Consider the following 18,612-nt stretch of genomic DNA (forward strand, 5'->3'; position numbering starts at 1 on the left):
TATTTAAGGATGTAAGTGTAAGTTCAGACCCAAAAAGTCACATCAGATTTGGTCAGATTCTTTTTAATAGCTCACAGGTGATCAAACAAACTTTTCTCCAGATTTGATTTTATGTTTAGTCAAATGTGTTTAGTCAATAATCAAAAGCAAGTAGATTCCTTGTGTTTCATATGCTATTTGAAATTTAAGAGATATAGTGCTATATCTACTATTTGTTAAAGACTTATTTTTAATTATGCATAGTTATGTATCTATATGTGGGTGTGGGGATGCCCATTGCAACCAGAAGAGAGCATCAGATTCCCTGGAGTTAGAGTTGCAGGTGGCTGTGAACTGCCCAGTGTGGGTACTGGGATTAGAACTCAGTCTTCTGCAAGAGCAGTAAGAGCTCGTAACCACCAAGCCATCTCTCCATCACCTTGCGTGTACTTTTTGTTCTGTCTAAATTTATATAACTAACCCATTAGTAACTGATCACAATATATATTTGGGGAAAACATTTCAAACTTAAGTGATGATATATAATAATCCCTTGAAATAAAACAGAATAAAAATATCAAGCAATGTTCAAATTGATAGAGTATCATCTGTTTTTATTCAGCTTCTGTATGTGTATGTGTGCGTGTGTAAAAATGTCTTTAAATTTTCTTAAGTCACAAAGACTTAGGACTGATAATCATACTCTAAATTACTAACTTCAAACAGCACATTATGAAAAATAAATATAGTTAATTTGGGAAAACTGACTATAGCATATTTGTTGTTCTTATTTCTGTTTACTTTAGAATTTCTTTTTTAAATGATGGAGGACTTAAAATCATGAATGTGACTAAAGCTGATGGGGGAATCTACACCTGCACAGCAGAAAACCAGTTTGGGAAAGCAAATGGTACAACACACTTGGTTGTTACAGGTGCGTGTTTTTCTTAAAGATTGCTTTACCTATGGATACACTGTTATTTTATAGGAAAATATAAACACCCATACACATACTGACAGTACTAGTATGGACTCAGTGGTTTTAACCATGTGCATGAAGTTAGAAGGGGAGAATGATGACAGGAGATGGAGGAATGTGATGGGAGGGAGTTGGGAGTGGATTGAGTCAAAACACATTATGTTCATGTATGAAAATCTCTAAAAATAAAATTTAAAAGTAAATACATTAAAAGAAATTGACCATGTGTTTCTTATACTGTGCAGTGTACAGTGAAGGCAGAATCTACATTTACTCAAATGCAAGAGCATGATTCTTATAATTTATTTAGCACAGCACAAGGCACATGAGAGGACATATTAGCTACTCTGCTGGCATCCTGGGCCATAAGAAACACAAGTGCAGTATACCCTGGATGTCTCTATTCTGTACTGTTATGTAAGAGCTTTGGGTAGGTGGTCTATTTTTCACTGTAATTGGCCTTTTCTGGAGAACTTCAAGCTCCTTAAATAATCCTTGATATTACTAAGATTTACTTAAGGTTGATGATATGTTTTATACTTTTATCCTTTCAATAAAAGTGTGGACAACCTGTTGCATTGACTGGTGGTTGGACTGTGTCAGTAAGAGCATTGACAAAGCACTGCCCTGTGCATCTTACATTCTATCTCAGGAAGAAGGAACTAAAGATTAGCAGTAACAAAAAGAATATGACTAGAAGGAAAAACTGCAAGCAGGAAGAGGAGAAAATTGCATCCCTAGCACTGCAAGAGGAAGAGAGTGGTGGGGAGGGAGGAAAGGAAGAGAGGGAGGGAGAGAGACAGGGAGTGAGGATGGAGGGAGGGAAGGAAGGAAGGAAGGAAGGAAGGAAGGAAGGAAGGAAGGAAGGAAGGAAGGAAGGAAACGTCAAGGTGTTTCATAAGCAACAAAATAAATAACGGTCAAAATAATTGCATTGCTATGCACTAGTAGGACAGCTTTGGAAATAGGGAGGGGGATGAAATTTGTCTGGACATGTTGAATTTGAGATGTTCATTAGGCTTTCTCTGTGAAGCAAATCACAGGTTTGTGAAAACTTTGGTGGATTTAAATAGAACAGGTTGAGTGTTTGCTCACGCTGTAAGTCAGCTCTGCTCTTTTCATTCTGAAAGACTTCCAGTGGCTCCACCACAATGGGCAGGGGAAGAAGACATTTCATGTGTGTCTTCCACACTTCAGTCTATCAGCCCTGTATTTGGGGCCTGCTTACATTTGATCAGCCAAAGCATTTGACCAGAAGTGAACAAGCTCTTCAGAATTTCATCCTATTATGTGCCCTAAAGGAAATCATGGTGAAAGGCACCTACACGGAGAGGCTGCGTAGGTCACTGAATATTTTTAATTTGGATTTGAGGGAGAAAGATCAAGGAAAAGACTCATTTTTAGAAGTTTTTGATAAGAAGATGGGTTTGTGAAGGCAAGAAATCACCAGGAAAGTAAAAACGATTTCAAAAGCTCAGACAAAATTCCATTAATTTGTGCAATTAATATCTGTTTACAGTTTTTAATTTTTAAAAGTGAACTAGCTTGATACATTTTATATTAAGAAATTTAGGAACCAAAGAGGTCTCATAAAGAGAGACAGTAAAGGGCTAACCGGCATAATGGAAGGAAACTAGGAAAATATGGCACCAAAGACACCAAGAAAACCAGGGCAAGATAGTTGTGAGATCAAACCAGAGAATACCAAAGGGTGCTCAGTGGATTTCACAGTAGAGTAGTTACTGGGTATCCTGATGTGACCTGGTCCAGTCGGGGACCAATGCCTGACTGGACTGGTTTCAAGAAGTAATGTCATAAGGGATTTGCACTTCAAATATACAAATGATTCTTTTGATGAACCTTGTTGTCCTAGGTTTAAAAGTTCTGAGAAACACTGGGAAATTGTGGTAATGGGAAGTTTAATTCATGATAAATGGAATCTATCTAATGGTGATGGGAAATGTGCCATGTGTGCTTTGCATCGAAGATCGGCATGAACCAATGTTTCAATGTTGTATTCCTCTTGCTGTGCCTATTCAAAGCAGGGCATGCATGGCTTTCACATCTATGCAAACAAGAAAGCTTAAATTCACTTAAATTTTGATGGCTAGCATTTGCGACTCACTGAAGGTGGTGAATATGGTGTCTATTTCTACCCTACATTTCATAGAACAATAAAACTAAGGTAAAAATAAATTTTGCCATTAGGATAACTCTTGTGTGCTGGTGAGTTTCATTTCTAAACTTAGATCTTCTACAAACTTAGCTATCCTAATTTAGCTTCTGTAGGCTGGAGAGGCTAGTGATTAAGAGTACTTGCTGCTTGTCAGAGGATCAGAGTTAGGTTCCCAGACATCAACCGCTTGTAACTCTGGCTCCATTGTATCTGATGCCCTCTTCTAGCCTCTGAAGACACCCATATGCTTGTACCATCCACACAGACTGACATAGACATGTAAAAATCACATTTTTTAAAAAAGAAGTTGTGAAACCAGCAAAATGTATTATAACTCTACATCAAAATTTTACTTTAATCTTGAAGACTTCTATTCACATAGGTGTATGTGTGCAGCTATTTATTTACAAACACATGCACTCTAACTCAGATGAATAGTCTACCTGTACAGATTGCTTTGAGGGGCTGGAGAGATGGCTTAGCAGTTAAGAGCACTGATTGCTCTTGCAGAGGACTGGGGTTTGATTCCTAGCATCCACATGGCAGCTAACAACATCTATAAGTCCGTAGGCTGGAGAGGCTAGTGATTAAGAGTACTTGCTGCTTGTCAGAGGATCAGAGTTAGGTTCCCAGACATCAACCGCTTGTAACTCTGGCTCCATTGTATCTGATGCCCTCTTCTAGCCTCTGAAGACACCCATATGCTTGTACCATCCACACAGACTGACATAGACATGTAAAAATCACATTTTTTTAAAAAGAAGTTGTGAAACCAGCAAAATGTATTATAACTCTACATCAAAATTTTACTTTAATCTTGAAGACTTCTATTCACATAGGTGTATGTGTGCAGCTATTTATTTACAAACACATGCACTCTAACTCAGATGAATAGTCTACCTGTACAGATTGCTTTGAGGGGCTGGAGAGATGGCTTAGCAGTTAAGAGCACTGATTGCTCTTGCAGAGGACTCAGATTTGAATCCAGAACCCACCTAGAGACTAACAACTGTCCATAACTCCAGTTCTAGGAAATCCAAAGCCCCCTTCTGACCTCCAGAGACATTACATGGCACATGACATGGGCAATATACTCATACACATAAAAAAATAAAAATAATAAATAAAAGATTGCTTTCATCACCATAAAAATGTTGTTTATTCATAAATTATTTCCCCAATAGAACCAACAAGAATAATTTTGGCACCGTCTAACATGGATGTCTCGGTTGGTGAAAGCGTCATTTTGCCCTGCCAGGTGCAACATGACCCCCTATTAGACATTATGTTTACCTGGTATTTCAATGGAGCCCTTACGGATTTTAAGAAAGATGGATCTCACTTTGAGAAAGTTGGTGGGGTAAGTTATGTTACTTTTCTCATCTATTACATGTATCTATGACATGTTGACTCTCAAAAACATCTGGTACATAGATAGCACAGAGAAATGCTTGTTAAATTAATGGATATAATTTCTTAATTCTATTTTGATCTGGTCTTATTCTTTGTTAATCACTAGAAATTGAGAACTTTAGCCTGTAAGTATAATTAAAATTGGTTCATGCTACATTTATATTAAATATTATTCTTTGTGACATTTTTGTTGTTAGTATCCTATGCAAGCATTTTATTTTCAAATGACAGAAATGTGAGGTGGCTTAGGTTTACTAAAACACTTCATCCAGATGTTTCATTCCATTAAATGTGTCAAGGTAGCTTCTTGATCACAAGTAATCTTTACAATTTCATTGGACATTACCTATAAGACTCTTCAGTTTACAGGTATACAAACTGAAGATTTGAAAAGTGTAATAATTTGATCAGTCACTTGAGAGTTGGGAATGGAGCTTCAGGCCCCTATCTGAATGTCCGTACAATGCAAATGCTCCCCAATGGTGTCTTCCATTCCATGTGTCTCCTCGCATGCATTGGTTCCATGGTAGAAAAGGGTCATTCTATTTGGAAATGCCATGTATGAGTCTTGTCCACAAAGACTAACCATGTAGGCATCAACAAAGCAGAAAACCACATTATGGCTAACTTAGCTATATTCATTTGCCAAAATTTCTTGTTAAATATGTGCATATGCATGAAGAGCTTTATTAATGTTTTATGATCATATGCAACTTCACATGATACTATTTGTGGATGAGTTATATATCCTCCAAAAGATATGTTCAGACTGCAACCTTAATTGGAAGTAGAACTGTTACAGAAATACTTAGTAAATTAAAATGAGGTCATCATGGAACAGGTTGGGTTTCATCTAATATAACTGATATCCTTATAAAAACAAAGTAGTTTGACAGGGACACAGGCACACAATGAAGCAAAGAACCCAGGTTGTCAGGGGAGCCAGTGCCATGTGATAGTGGAGGCAGAAGTTGGAGTGATTACTACACAGGCAAGCCATGCCTGCAACCCCAGGAGCTGGAAGAGATAAGGAGGCAGTGACCCCTAAGGATCCTAAGGGGAGTATGTCCCTCTGGCATTGTGATTGGAGACTTTCAGCTTACAGAACTAGGAGAGAATGTCTATCTCTTGTTGTAAGCCACTGTTTATGGTACTGTGTTATGCCAACCCTAGGAAACTAATACAGATGAAAAGAAAAAATAATGTGATGTTAGGTATCTAGCCACAATTAAGAACAATTTCAGCAACATTTCTATTTTCTATTATCTTGCTTTTATTTAGTTTGAGAAGAACTTGTTTTCTAATTGCATCCTGTTTTTCAAAGCTTTGGAGAGTGTTGTCAATTGCTACAAACTTCCAGCATTCCTTTCATTATTCTTCAAATGCCCACTTCAAAATCACTAGTTTCTTCTACAACATCAGGAAAAACATGCCAACATTCTCAACCCAGCAGTCTTTTGCCTTCTGAGTCTCCTGTGAACTGCCTTTGTTGGGAGAAGTAGTCCAAAGAATAAAATACATCCAGGCTACTTTCATAATGACCCATTATCTTATCCAGTCTGGAAAAGACTTCTCTAACCAAGTTCCCCTGATTTTTTCTTCTTAATGGAAGAATTCAGTTTGAAACATTAGTTACTTCTGCCAGGAACTATAGGTAATTATGTTTCTAATTTATCAGCTGGATTGTAATCTGTTTGCAATTTTTATCTGACACAAGAACTTCTGTGTTAGTTAATGCTAAAAATGCACTGAGACACAGAAAATCCAAAGCATTTTGGTGGTAATATGCAGAAACGCTCAAAGGCTGAACTGGATAACTGCTTTGTGTAAGAGGAACTCAGAGTTAAGAACATTCCAGTTGATAATGTAATAGAACTCTCCTGATTTACATGGCATGGATGGGTAGTAAAGAAGACATAAAGTCATCTCTGGAAAGAGTCAAGTGTCTGAAACATGAAATTTCATAAATTAATGCTATCACTTGCCAATTTTGTTCCTTCCATAACGTGCTAGTTCATGGCCTATGAATTTTTTTATTGACTTGTGCCATTAGTAACTAAATATTCTCCCATCAGTATAAAACAGTTAGCCATACAAGATGACATTGCCCTTAAGCACAAGCAATTAAGTAAATCGGTTTTCTGTTGCATGAGAAGGAAATTATAGAGCAACCCTCATCCTCTGATTCTGTATTCATTGTAGCATACACATTAATACCTAGACAGTCTGCTTGATTTTTTTCCTGGTATATTCATAGATACATCTTCATTTTCCCAAAATAGCCAAATGTGGCAAAGAAACTGGTAAGTAAAAAGAGATATGTACGTAAGAGTGTATAGTGAGAGTTTCACTCTCACAGGAGACAGATAGTTTAAGTTATGGGAAATCCAACTCATAGCTTTGAATCAATTTAGCCCATTGCTTTTGTGACTACATTAGGTATCCTGTACTCCATCACTTATTTGAAAAAAATACTCTTGGGGAGGGGGGAAGAAATCATGAAGTCAACAGGCTTCTATCATTGAGACCACATCTATTATTGTAGACTTTAATACTAAGCCAAATGATTATAGAACACCAGTCACAAATTTCTGCAGTGTCAAAATGATACATTCAATAAGCCTTATTAAACCAAGTATGTGAAGCAAATTACAATGAGAGGAGATTAAAGTGGAAGAAGTGGAAGTCATATAATTGAATCAGCACTAAAGGGCTTCCATTTAGGTCCCACAAACCAAGCAAATCTGTATCAGCATGGTGAGATGTGAGCAGAGCACTGGAGAGTGGTTTTCAGTCGCACAAAAGTTCCGTGGTGCTTCCGTTTGCTCCATGAACCCACGGGTAAGTAGATCACTTAGCTTTCAGCACCTTATATTCATTTTATCACAGTCATATTTAACCAACTGAATTCTTCCCCATGCACTCAGTCAGACACAGGGGAGAAAAAGAGATCCTGTTATTTATCCCACTAGCATGTGTTTATTTTCTTGATTTTTTAATAGACTTCCACTGATGAGAAGAGATAGGTAAAAGCCCAAAGACCAAGCGACACAAGAAAACATTGTTGGTTGCTATCTGAAGACTCCCTGGAGTCTCAAGATATTTTTTGTTGTTTAATAAGTGAAAATTTGGACTTATATGATCAGAGGACACTGTAGATTGAAACATTTAAACCTAAACACATTAGGTATCCATTACATGCTATAAGATACTTAAAAATATATATGCTTTCATAAGCCTTATGTGGTGCAGTTACTTTGGAATGAAGGATGTCTAGAACCAAGCAGAACAGTTTTACAAACGTTTTGTGGAATTGGATCTGTGATGAATTAGGATGTATGTGGATAAAAGTCACTGGATGCCGTAAGAAGCAGAGCAGTGACAGCCAATCTGCCATTCATTTAACTGGCTCACTTCAGTGTGATTTATTTCCTGAAACCTGCAATCTCAGTGTGGTTGTAGCAGCTGTGTGTAAGCTTGATGCTGGATCTATTTTCCAGCTCTCAGTAGTAGAAAATATTAGATTTCAAAGTAATCCTTTGTGTGTGATATTATAGCATGGTCACTTGGGCTTACTTTATTTCATAGAGTTAATTGAGTGTGAAAACCCAAATTCTGAAAACAGCAGTTCTTTTTCAGTATAAAACTAAGTAAAAGAGAGTATGCGGATCTTAAATAAAGATCTAGGGCAAAACTATGATTCCACTAACTACTTAGTGTCACACTACCTTTTAAAACATATGTCCCTTGGACTCATAAATTTGATGTGTTGCCCAAATTCAAAGCACCAGGTCACCAGGAAGGATCATTAAGGGGATGAACCCAGTAATAAGTCCACAGAGTAGGTCACACCTGAGAAATTGTTAATTTTGTCTGTGACCATTCCCTAGGGCATAATTCTGACCATATTGCTATGTGGGGGTAAAAAGTCAGGAGATCCCCAAAGCTAACTAGAGGAAGGCTCACGCATGCATGAAATACTTGATGTTAAGTTATTATTATTATTTTGCCTAACTCATCCTTTTTCAGGCATTCACACAAAAGCTCATCTCCTGCTTGGAGTAGCATTGTTAATCGAGGTATGTTTCTCAAGTACAACACTCAGACAAAGGGTCCAATCCACTTTCCAGTAAAATAAATTTAAATTCACAAGAAGACAAGTGTGAGGCAAGTTGAGCAATGTGTGATGACATTCAACTAAAACCCATAAAAAGGCAGAGTCCCAGTTGAAAAAAGCTGCCCTTGAAGGAATGTGAAAGAAAAAATATGTAAATATTTATCAGATAAACACAACAGAAAAAGAGAGCAAGCAATTGGGAATTCCAAAGGAAGGGTAATTCAAGGCAAATCTATAAGACAAAACAAAAAATTCACTTTTGAAAAGTGCTTTGTATAATAATGCTATAATCACCACAAACCATAGTGCTCCAAATAATATACAATTAGAATATTCCAGGTCAAAATCAAAGAAGTAATAAGAAATAAAATTGATGTGTAGACCCTCAGGATCATTCTCTCAACCACCAAGAGAACAATTTGCCAAAGACTGTAAAAAGACAATTAGAACATTTTAGGCAGGAGAAATCTCCCTTTGAGTTGTTGGTTAGGGTAGTCCTAGAGACTCCCAAAATAACATAGGCTATTGCCACAGTCATTGATTGCCTCCAAGAACTTAAAGGTAAGACTATTGCTGAAGATGGGCCACAATTCAGACACAAGACTTGGAGAAACTGAGCCGAAACAGACCTGAAAGCATCCTCCCTAAAGACTATCTCTCATGTTATCAGAGGATACTATGTAAGCTGCCAAGGGAGAAAACCAATCAATATTCCTACCCAGCTGTAAAGACTAATAACAACTGACCCAGAAAACTATCTCTATTGATGTAATAGTATCACTTTGATCTTGGGGGTAGTCAACAGCTGTCTAAATAGAATTAAGGCCACTCAGTGGAGAGAACTCATGTGTGGTACTGTAAACATAGCATCATGCACATGGCTGGAGACATTATAGTTTGTCGAGAAAAACCTACTTTTGACAAAACACACCTAGACCAATGTAATCCCTTACTGTATTCTAAATATGCATCCTCATATTACAAACAAGCATACTTTTAATCCATTATCAAAGAATCTTCTTTTTGTAACAGATAGAGATTATTACAGAGCTCCAGCACTGGTCAAACACAGAGAATAATTGTCTATGAGATGTTTAACACTAAGTGACACATCTTCAGTGTAACCTCTATAAATAGGATGAATGAATTCCTCAACTCTCACCAGAGAAGTTTCCTTATCTAGCAGATGGTGATCAACACACAAATGCACAAATGGTCAATGTACAGAGAACAAGAGACCACAAGTGCTTATCCATGAATGGGACACCTATTTCAAACCTCTGCCTCCCAAGGTTCAGGATCATTTTGGAAGAGGAGGCAGAAAGATTTTAAGAGCCAGAAGGGTTGCCATTACCACTAGGAAACAGTCTTCCAGACAGCTGGACAGTTACTTATATGAACTTCTAGCAATAGTGACAGCATGCACATGTCCTATGCAAGTTCAAACCAAATGAAATCCCACCATAGACATGGGGACAAGAGGAAGTAGGTAAGAAATCCCAACCTAAGAAAATTTGTCAATTGATGGGTACTAGGAAATAGAAAGACAGTGTCTTAGAGGGTTGGGACTCTTGGCGGGCCCAGCGGATGGACCCACACTGAAGAATGTTTGAGGACACAATTAGACTCTGAGGCCATAGTGTGTGTATGTGTGTGTGTGTGTGTGTGTGTGTGTGTGTGTGTGTCTGTGTCTGTGTGTCTGTGGGGTGGGGGGTAGCTTAATTTGGGCATGGTGTAGTGGAGGGAGGTAAAGATAGGGGAGGGGATCTAAATATCAAGGGGGGGGAGTAGCTTAATTTTGGCATGGTGTAGTGGAGGGAGGTAAAGATAGGGGAGGGGATCTAAATATCATAAGACTTTATTGTATAGAAATCACAAAAATTCAATGAAACAAGAAAAAATAGTAAATAAGATGCTTTGATACTACAATTAATTGGAGTAATGTGCACTTTAAAAAAATCACCCTCCAAATAGATGATAATAGAATTACTATAATCTCAAAAAGGCCTAGAGAAGGGCTGAAAAATAACAATGAAGTGAAGAAAGAAAAACACTAAAATTAGACACGAGTATGAAAATCAGACACAAAATCAATGAAAAGCCAGAAAATACGATATTCCAGTCAGACCTATAAAAATCCAGCTAAATAAATACTTTCTGGAAAAATAATGTATTTAGTTCCTTTCTGTTGCTGTGATAAATATCATGATCAAAAGAAACTTATAGCTGGGGGTGGTGGCACACGCCTTTAATCCCAGCACTTGGGAGGCAGAGGCAGGCAGATCTATGTGAGTTTGAGGCCAGCCTGGTCTACATAGTGAGCTCCATGTCAGCTGGGGCTATAAGGAGACCCTGTCTCAAAAAAAAAAAAAAAAAAAGAAAGAAAGAAAGAAACTTATACAAGAAAAAGCTTAATTTGGCTTATGGTCTCAGAGTTTGTCCATAGTGGTGGGAGAGGTATAGCAGGAGGCACCTGGAACAGGAGCCTGAGAAGTCCAATCTTCAACTTCAAACCCAGTGGAGGTGGAGCAGGGCTCTAAACTCTGTGCCTTCCACAGCAACGTATTGTTCCAGCAAGGCTCCACGTCCTAAAGGTTCCTTAATTTTAATCTTCCCAAATAGCACCACCAACTGAGGAGCAAATGTACCTGTGGGGGATATTTCTCCTTTAAACCACCACAAAGATTACATTACCAAAATTAAAATTTAATTACTTTAAACTACATCCTAAGCCTAGGCAACTTCACTGACTTTTTCTCAGTTTTTAATCTAATGAATAAAATAATCTATAATATTCATGCAAAGTATATGAAAATACAACCATTCTTAAATATTTCAATTTATTTTACAAGCCCTAGTTGTTTGCATGTGTTTGAGCATGTGGTCTGCATGCATGTGTGTGCATGCAAGTTTGTGTAAGTGCTAACATGCATGTGTGCTCATGAGTCTGGGGACCCGAGGTTGATATTGGGACTCTTCCTAGATTATTCTCCATCTTATTTATTGAGACAGGTCCTCTTAGTTGAACCCAAAACTTGCTAGCTCTTGTAGTCTCGGGAATCTTCTATCTCTGCCTTCTGAGGGCTGGGATTACAGATGTGCTACCATGCCCACTGGACATTTACATGGATTCTGGGGATGTGATCTCTAGGCTCATGTTTACTTGCAAGCACTTTAATCACTGAGCCATCTCCCCAGTCTCAGAACTAACATATTTCTGAGAACACAGCCTGCTAAGATAATAAATAAATTAGTAACTGCAAACAGTTTTCATGAATAAAGTATGAAACCAAAGTAAAATTTTAGCAAATAAGACTGAATATTATATTAAAATCATACCATTCATAAACTCCAGGAAGTAATCCAGGAGCTAAACCTGTTCATATAGATAAATCTAGTAAAATAGACCATAATATTCTCACAAAGAGATGATCAATAAAATGAATAGTCAGTTATTGACTTTCTAATTCATAAAAATCCATAAATTCTTTTAATTCTTAGAAAGAGTAATAGAAAAGTTATTTTCCATATTCCAAAATGAACTTTGAAGGAAAAACACTAGAAATATGTTTATTTAAATTGGAGACGGAGAAGGATATTTAAAAGTATCATGACTATAAAAGTATTTGGAGATATTGAGGTCAATGAAGTAAGATTGGGACTAGAAATAAAGGGTATAATTTGAAATAAGTAAGGGAAATTACTGTTTGCTGTGGCAGAGAACTGCTGAGGTAGATTCGAATCCTACACATGGGTTCATTGTTACCAGAGTTGGAAGAGAATGTGAACTTTGGAAACATTTCCATTTCCTGTGCACTGTTGCCATTTAACTCTCTTGGCCAAATATTCCTTGCCTTGTAAAATGAAGTTGATGATAACAATTTATTCAAGGTATGTGTAAAGTACTAAGAGCTGTCCATGTTAACCCTGATGTTACTACTGTTACTGTCCTTAAGGTGAGCTGGCAGTAAGAGTTTGTCTCTACATTCTTCTCCAGAAAACCTGTAACAATTCATGCTCCTGGTTATAGCAGTCCCACCTTACCTTCTTGTACATAGTTGTTGTTTTCCCATGATTTTTTTTCCATTAAATCTTTTGTCAAAGAAGTGGATGAAAAACTGTATCACCTTATCCCATACAATCCCATCTCTGAATTTGGAAATCTTTCTGTTTACTTATTAGTACTTTGGATACTAAGAAAAAGTTAGAATTTTAAATAATCATCAGAGAAGAGGAAAAATGTCTTATTTCTTTTTAAAAATATTTTATCATTTTAAGTTTATGTGTATGAGTGTATTGCCTGCATGTGTGTAAGTGCACCTGTGTCATGCAATGCCCCAGGAGGTCAGGAGAAGGCATTAGATCCTGGAACTGGAGCTACAGATGGTTGTTAACTAATACGTGGGTGCTGGGACTCAAACCCAGGTCCTCTACAAGAGCAGTCAGTGCTCTTAACTGCTGAGCCATCTCTCCAGCCCTGCCCCCAATATCTTATTTCTAGGTGGAGGAATTCTCTCATCCTCCCTCCCCTCTTCCTCCTCCTCCTTCTCCTCCCTCTTTTTCTTCCCCCCCCCCCACACCCCAGCTGCCTAGTTGATTAAATAGAATTGTTTTCAATCTGGCAATGGAGGGCAACTTTCAAAAGTTGTGAAACAAAATGTACACTAATTCAGACATCTGTTCACTACCTGGAAATTCAGTTTTGTTTGCTGAAGGCAGGCAACTGAAATTCACATTTGTATATAACAGATTTTTTTGTCTTGTCTGTCTTCAGTACATTGGACATAGTTCTCTCTGAGGCACAGAAAGAAACCTTTCATTTACACACACATTCTCAACACATGCCAGTGAATTCCTGTCTGACATTATCAGCTCCACCACCTCCTATAAATTACAAAGACCACAGGTCCAATCTTTTCTTCTATTAAAATGTGAGACTTGTTTCCTAGATTTGTGACAGATACTTATTGTTCAAGCTGTTCATTATATCATTTTGTTGATTCACAAGAAATGCTTTTTCCCAGTATGTCAGTTTTCCGTCAGCTTGGTCCTTTATGTCACTCATAAAAAATAATTCTCATTTTTATCTAATCAGACACATCTATATTTTTCTTTTGCTAAGACTTTTCATAACTTTTCTGGGATTGAGTTGGATCTAGAAACTATGAGACTTTAAGGAGGAATGTGGAAAAGATTTGAAAATCAATGTTCACAGAGAGTTATGAATAAAAATTATGGGATATTAGAAATGTGCTTTGTAGATAAACTTTAGGGAACAATAAAAATATTTAAGAAAAACTTAAGAGTCATTCCACTGTGGATTTAGTTTTATTTCCCCACAATGAAATTATATCACTGAGCAATTTTTAGGACTTGATCTTTTTTTTCTCCTGGTAAAGTTTATGAATATTTATTACTGGTTTTAAAACATACTGAGAATTTGCTGTTGGACACACCCTCAGTTTCAGTCAATGGAAAAGCATGTTTTATTCTGAAGAGATATTATTATGTTTATGTGCATAGAAATATGTTTGTGTATATACCAGTGTATGAAAATCCAAGGACAGTTTATATCTAGATTTTTTTGAGATTAGCTTCTCTCACTAAATGCACTTAAAGTAGCGTCAAAACTTTACTTAGTTTTATAGTTCATAGATCATTAATATTAATATAATTAACATAATCTGCCACTCTACTTGTGTACCCAATTATTTACCCACTCATTTATCAAAGGCTGTCTTGATGGCTCTGTTGTTTTGGCATTTATGAATAAAGCTGCTATAAACATTCTTAAGCAGGTGTTTATGCAGACATTAGTTTTCAGTTTCTTTGGGTAAATATCAAGAAGTATAATGACTATAATTTATGGTGAGTCTGTGCTTAGGTTTATAAGAAACTTTGCAATGTCTTCCAAATGGCTGTCCCATCAGGGGATGAGAATTCTTGCCTTTTCTATGGACATCCCAATACTTGATGGTGTTAGTATTCTGGTTTTTCATTTGTTTTAATTCAAAATTCCCCAATGATGTGATATTGAACGTGTTTCCTATATTACACTTGCTATCTGTATATTATCTTTGATGAGTTGTATTTTCTTCTGCTTTAATTGAATAGTTCCTTATTGTTGACTTTTAGGGGGGTTTGGGAATATGCTGCCTAGAGGTTCATCATAATTAGCTTTGGTAAACGTTCCAGTCTTTAGCTTGCCATTTCATCGTCTTACATGTTTCATGATGAGTGCTTTTCATTTTGAGCAAATCCATCTCTCCAGCTGGTGGTTTCATGGATAGTGCGTCCGTGTTGTGTCTACAAAGCCTTTGCCCTACCCTAAGTCACCTAGGTTTTCTCCTATATGATCTTCTGTGAATTACATTTTTTTCCATTTAGGACTGTGATCCATTTAGAATTAAGTTTCCTGCATAGCATAAGGTCTGCATCTGAATTCATTTTTTTCATGTGAATATCCGGTTGTAGCCCCATATGATAAAAAGGCTGTCTTTGGTCCATTGTATTTCATTTGGTCTTTTGTCAGATATCAGTTGATCGTATTTTGTGGGTCTATTCCTGGACTCTAGTCTGCTCCATTGATCTTTTTTCTGTTCTTTTATCAGCAGTGCACTTTCCTCGTTCTGTGGTTTTAGAATAATTCTGGAGGTTGGATGATATCAGTGGACCCATTTTTTTTCTTCTTAAGTACTGAGTTGGCTTTCTGGGTCTTTGGCCTTTACAAGTAGACTTTAAAGCAGGGTTGTTGATGTCCACAAAGTAACCTCCTAGACTCTTGATTGGGATTGTAGTCAATATATAGATCAAGATAGGAAAGGCTACCATTTTGACACTGCTGAGCCTCCCAGCCCTTGAATGAAAGCATTATCTCCCTCTGTTAAGTTCTTTGATCTGTTCCATCAGATTTTGTACTTATTCTTCATATAGCCTTTGTACAAATCTTGTTAAATTTAAGCCTGAGTATTTCAGTATTGCCAGTGCTGATGTGAATAGCAGTATTTGTTATTTCAAATATCATTTCCACATTGATGATGCATAAGAAAGCAATTGACTTTGGTGTATTAGCCTGATGTCCTGTATCATGTATTGGTTCTGAGAGATTTTCATTGATGTGTCATTTCCTGCTCCTGACCACTGTTTCTTTTATTAATAATGAATTTTTAATTGAAATTTGGTGAGTTTTATACAACATAGTCTAATGGTGTTTAGATTCTCTCCGCTATCTGTACCGCCACACACTATCCACCACTCAATGTACTTTCTCATATATAATATGTCTATAGAGTCTGATTGTGTCCTCTAATGTCCTTCAGTGTGTGTCCATCCACAGGACCCACCAAAAGTCCTATAACTGTAAGGCACTTTCTTCCCTCCCAAAAGTTCTTTAGGTTATATTGGGATTTCTTATCCACTTCCCCATGTCTATGCTGGGATTTTGTCTGGTTTGAATTTGCATAGGACTTATGCATGTTGTCACCATTGGTATGAGTTCATATGAGTAGCTGATGAACTCTCTGGAAGACTCTGTCTCCTTGTAGTCATCCACCCCCTCTGGCTCTTACAATCTTTCAGCCTCCTCTTCAGTAATGGTCTGAGCCTTGGGAGAGAGAGATTTGAGATAGGTGTACCATTCATGGATAAGCACTCTTGGCCTTTAATCTCTGCATATTGGTTTGTTTGTGTGTTAATCACCATCTGCTAAATAAGGAAATTTCTCTGATGGGAGTTGAGCCAATATATTCATCTTATGTGTGGAGGTTGCATTGAAGATGTATCATTTAGGACTAAGTGTCTCAGACACTTATTCTCTGCATTTTCCCAGTTCTGGAACTTTGTAATAGTCTCGATCTGTTGCAGAAAGAAGCTTGTTTGATGAGGACACTTTTTTGGTTGTCGGGTTCTCTCTAGCAACTTCAGGAGGATGGATCCAAGGCCAAAGAAGACTTAACGGGAACAGAATGAACTGGTTCTTAATAGTTAGTAGAGAAGGCTTGAGCTCTGAAGCAGTGTCTCTAGTATCAATTTGAGTCAAATTCCAGATGCCTTGTTCTATTTTCAACATGGCAATAATAGGTTTGTCACACTGAAAATTAACAATAAGTACTTGATAGTAGTACCAGTAATCCAGGCCCAGTTTGCTTTTCTAGTCACTGTACCTGTCTTCTGTTTTTGTTGTCATTTTGAGAGAGGGTCTCACTGTACTGTGTAGCCCTGGATGGCCTGGAACTTGCTGTGTCTGTATGTCTGTATCTTTTATTTTAACTCCTTAACTCTTTTCTTTTTTTTTCTTTTTTAAAAATTTTGTTAGCTTGAATTTCCAGTAAGATATTGAAACCCAATGGTGATAAAGACCATCCTTGCTGTCTTAATTACTTTCTATTATTGTCATTAAAACATTGACCAAAACCAACTTGGGTAGGAAAGGGGTTATTTCCCTTATAGCGTAGTCCATCATTAAAGGAAATCAAGGCAGGAATTCAAGAGACAGAAGCTGAAGTACAGACCATGAAAGAATGCTGCTTACTGGCTTGTACCCCTAGCTAGTGCTCAGTCTGCTTTCTCAGACAGCACAGAACTTCCTACCCAGGGGTAGCACCACCCACAGTGGGCTGGGCCCACATCATTCCACATTCAAGAAAATGCTCCACAGACATGACCACAGGCCAATCCAGTGGACGAAATTCCTAGTTGATGTTCCCTCTGCCCAGCTCACTTTTCTTGTCTCTAAACTTAGAGACAAAATTTTCATCATTAAATATGATGCAAGATATATTGGTTTTATAGAACTTCCTTATCAAGCTCAGGAAGTCTACCCTTTTCCTACCATGCTGACATATCTTAATCTTGAATGTGTGCTGAATTTTGTTCTGTGGTTCCTCTGTAGTTTTTGCTGTCATAATGCAATTTTTTCTTATTCAGTCTTTTATGTGATGAATTATATGTTAACTAACTGGACTGTGTGTACATACCTAACAGTGATTGCACTTGATTGTGGTGTACACTTTTTTCAAATACAGTGTTGAATTCCATTGCTACTATTTTTAAGGATTTTTTGCTTCTGTATTTATGAGATATTGGTACACAGTTTTCTTGAGGTGTTTTTTTTTTTTTTTTTTTTCTGGTTTGCTACTTGTATAATTTTGACCTCATAGAATTAGTTAGGAAGCATGTTCTCTGTTATCTTATGAAAAAAATGATGGAGAATTGATGTAATTTCATGCTATTAGAGATTAGGTAGAATTCAGCCTCAAGCGTATCTAGTCCATTTTCTTTCTATATGGGGATTCTAGTATTTACTGATTCAATTCCTTTAGTACCTATAGGCTGATTTTGATCACGTCTTTGTTCTTGTATATGTTTTGACAAGATGGTCCCTCTCTCCTATACCATCAGATTTATGGGCAAAAAGCAATCTTTCATTCTTCCTTGAACATCCATGGTCCCTTCAGTGGTGTCCTCATTCACACCTGATGGCACCAATGCTTGCCGTTTTGTTTTGTTTTTTTCCTTTGTCTTTTTAGCCTGGCTGAAGGTGTATTGATATTATTGACCTTTGCAAAGAACCGGCTTCTGGTTTTGTTGGTTTTCTCTATTGATTTCCTGTTTTCAATTTCACTGGTTTTTGCTCTGATATTTATTTCTTTTATTCTGCTTGCTTTAGATTTAATTTGCTCTTCTTTTTCTCATTTTCGAAAGTGGAATCATAGATGATTGATTTTAGAACCTTCTTTTCTAATATATTCACTCAATGCTCTAAGTTTTCCCAAACCATAGCTCTTACTATGTCCCACAAATTTTGAAAAATGGTGTTTTCATTTGCATTCCATTAAAATTTTTAAATTTTATTTGTATTTATTACTTAATCCATATGTTATATAAATATATACTATATAATTACCAAGAGTTTGGGGAATTTCTTTCATTTTTCTGGTATTGATATTT

At 37.0% G+C, this 18,612-nt stretch overlaps 1 protein-coding gene across 8 annotated transcripts in view; it reads left to right on the forward strand.

Moving 5' to 3' along the window:
• Positions 1-18,612, forward strand: part of Cntn3 (contactin 3) — a 471,390-nt gene that overhangs the window by 377,450 nt on the left and 75,328 nt on the right. For 4 of the 8 annotated variants that reach the window (XM_029562809.1, XM_029562808.1, XM_029562814.1 and 1 more), the window contains 3 exons: positions 786-913; positions 4,319-4,494; positions 7,272-7,388. In XM_029562809.1, coding sequence (XP_029418669.1) covers positions 786-913; positions 4,319-4,494; positions 7,272-7,388 — 421 coding nt within the window. The remainder of the gene's footprint in view (positions 1-785; positions 914-4,318; positions 4,495-7,271; positions 7,389-18,612) is intronic. The other 4 variants (XM_029562811.1, XM_029562812.1, XM_029562813.1 and 1 more) reach the window with 1 other exon arrangement.

Source organism: Nannospalax galili, unplaced genomic scaffold (assembly GCF_000622305.1).
Source record: "Nannospalax galili isolate Female #2095 unplaced genomic scaffold, S.galili_v1.0 scaffold114, whole genome shotgun sequence".
Lineage (NCBI taxonomy): Eukaryota > Metazoa > Chordata > Mammalia > Rodentia > Spalacidae > Nannospalax > Nannospalax galili.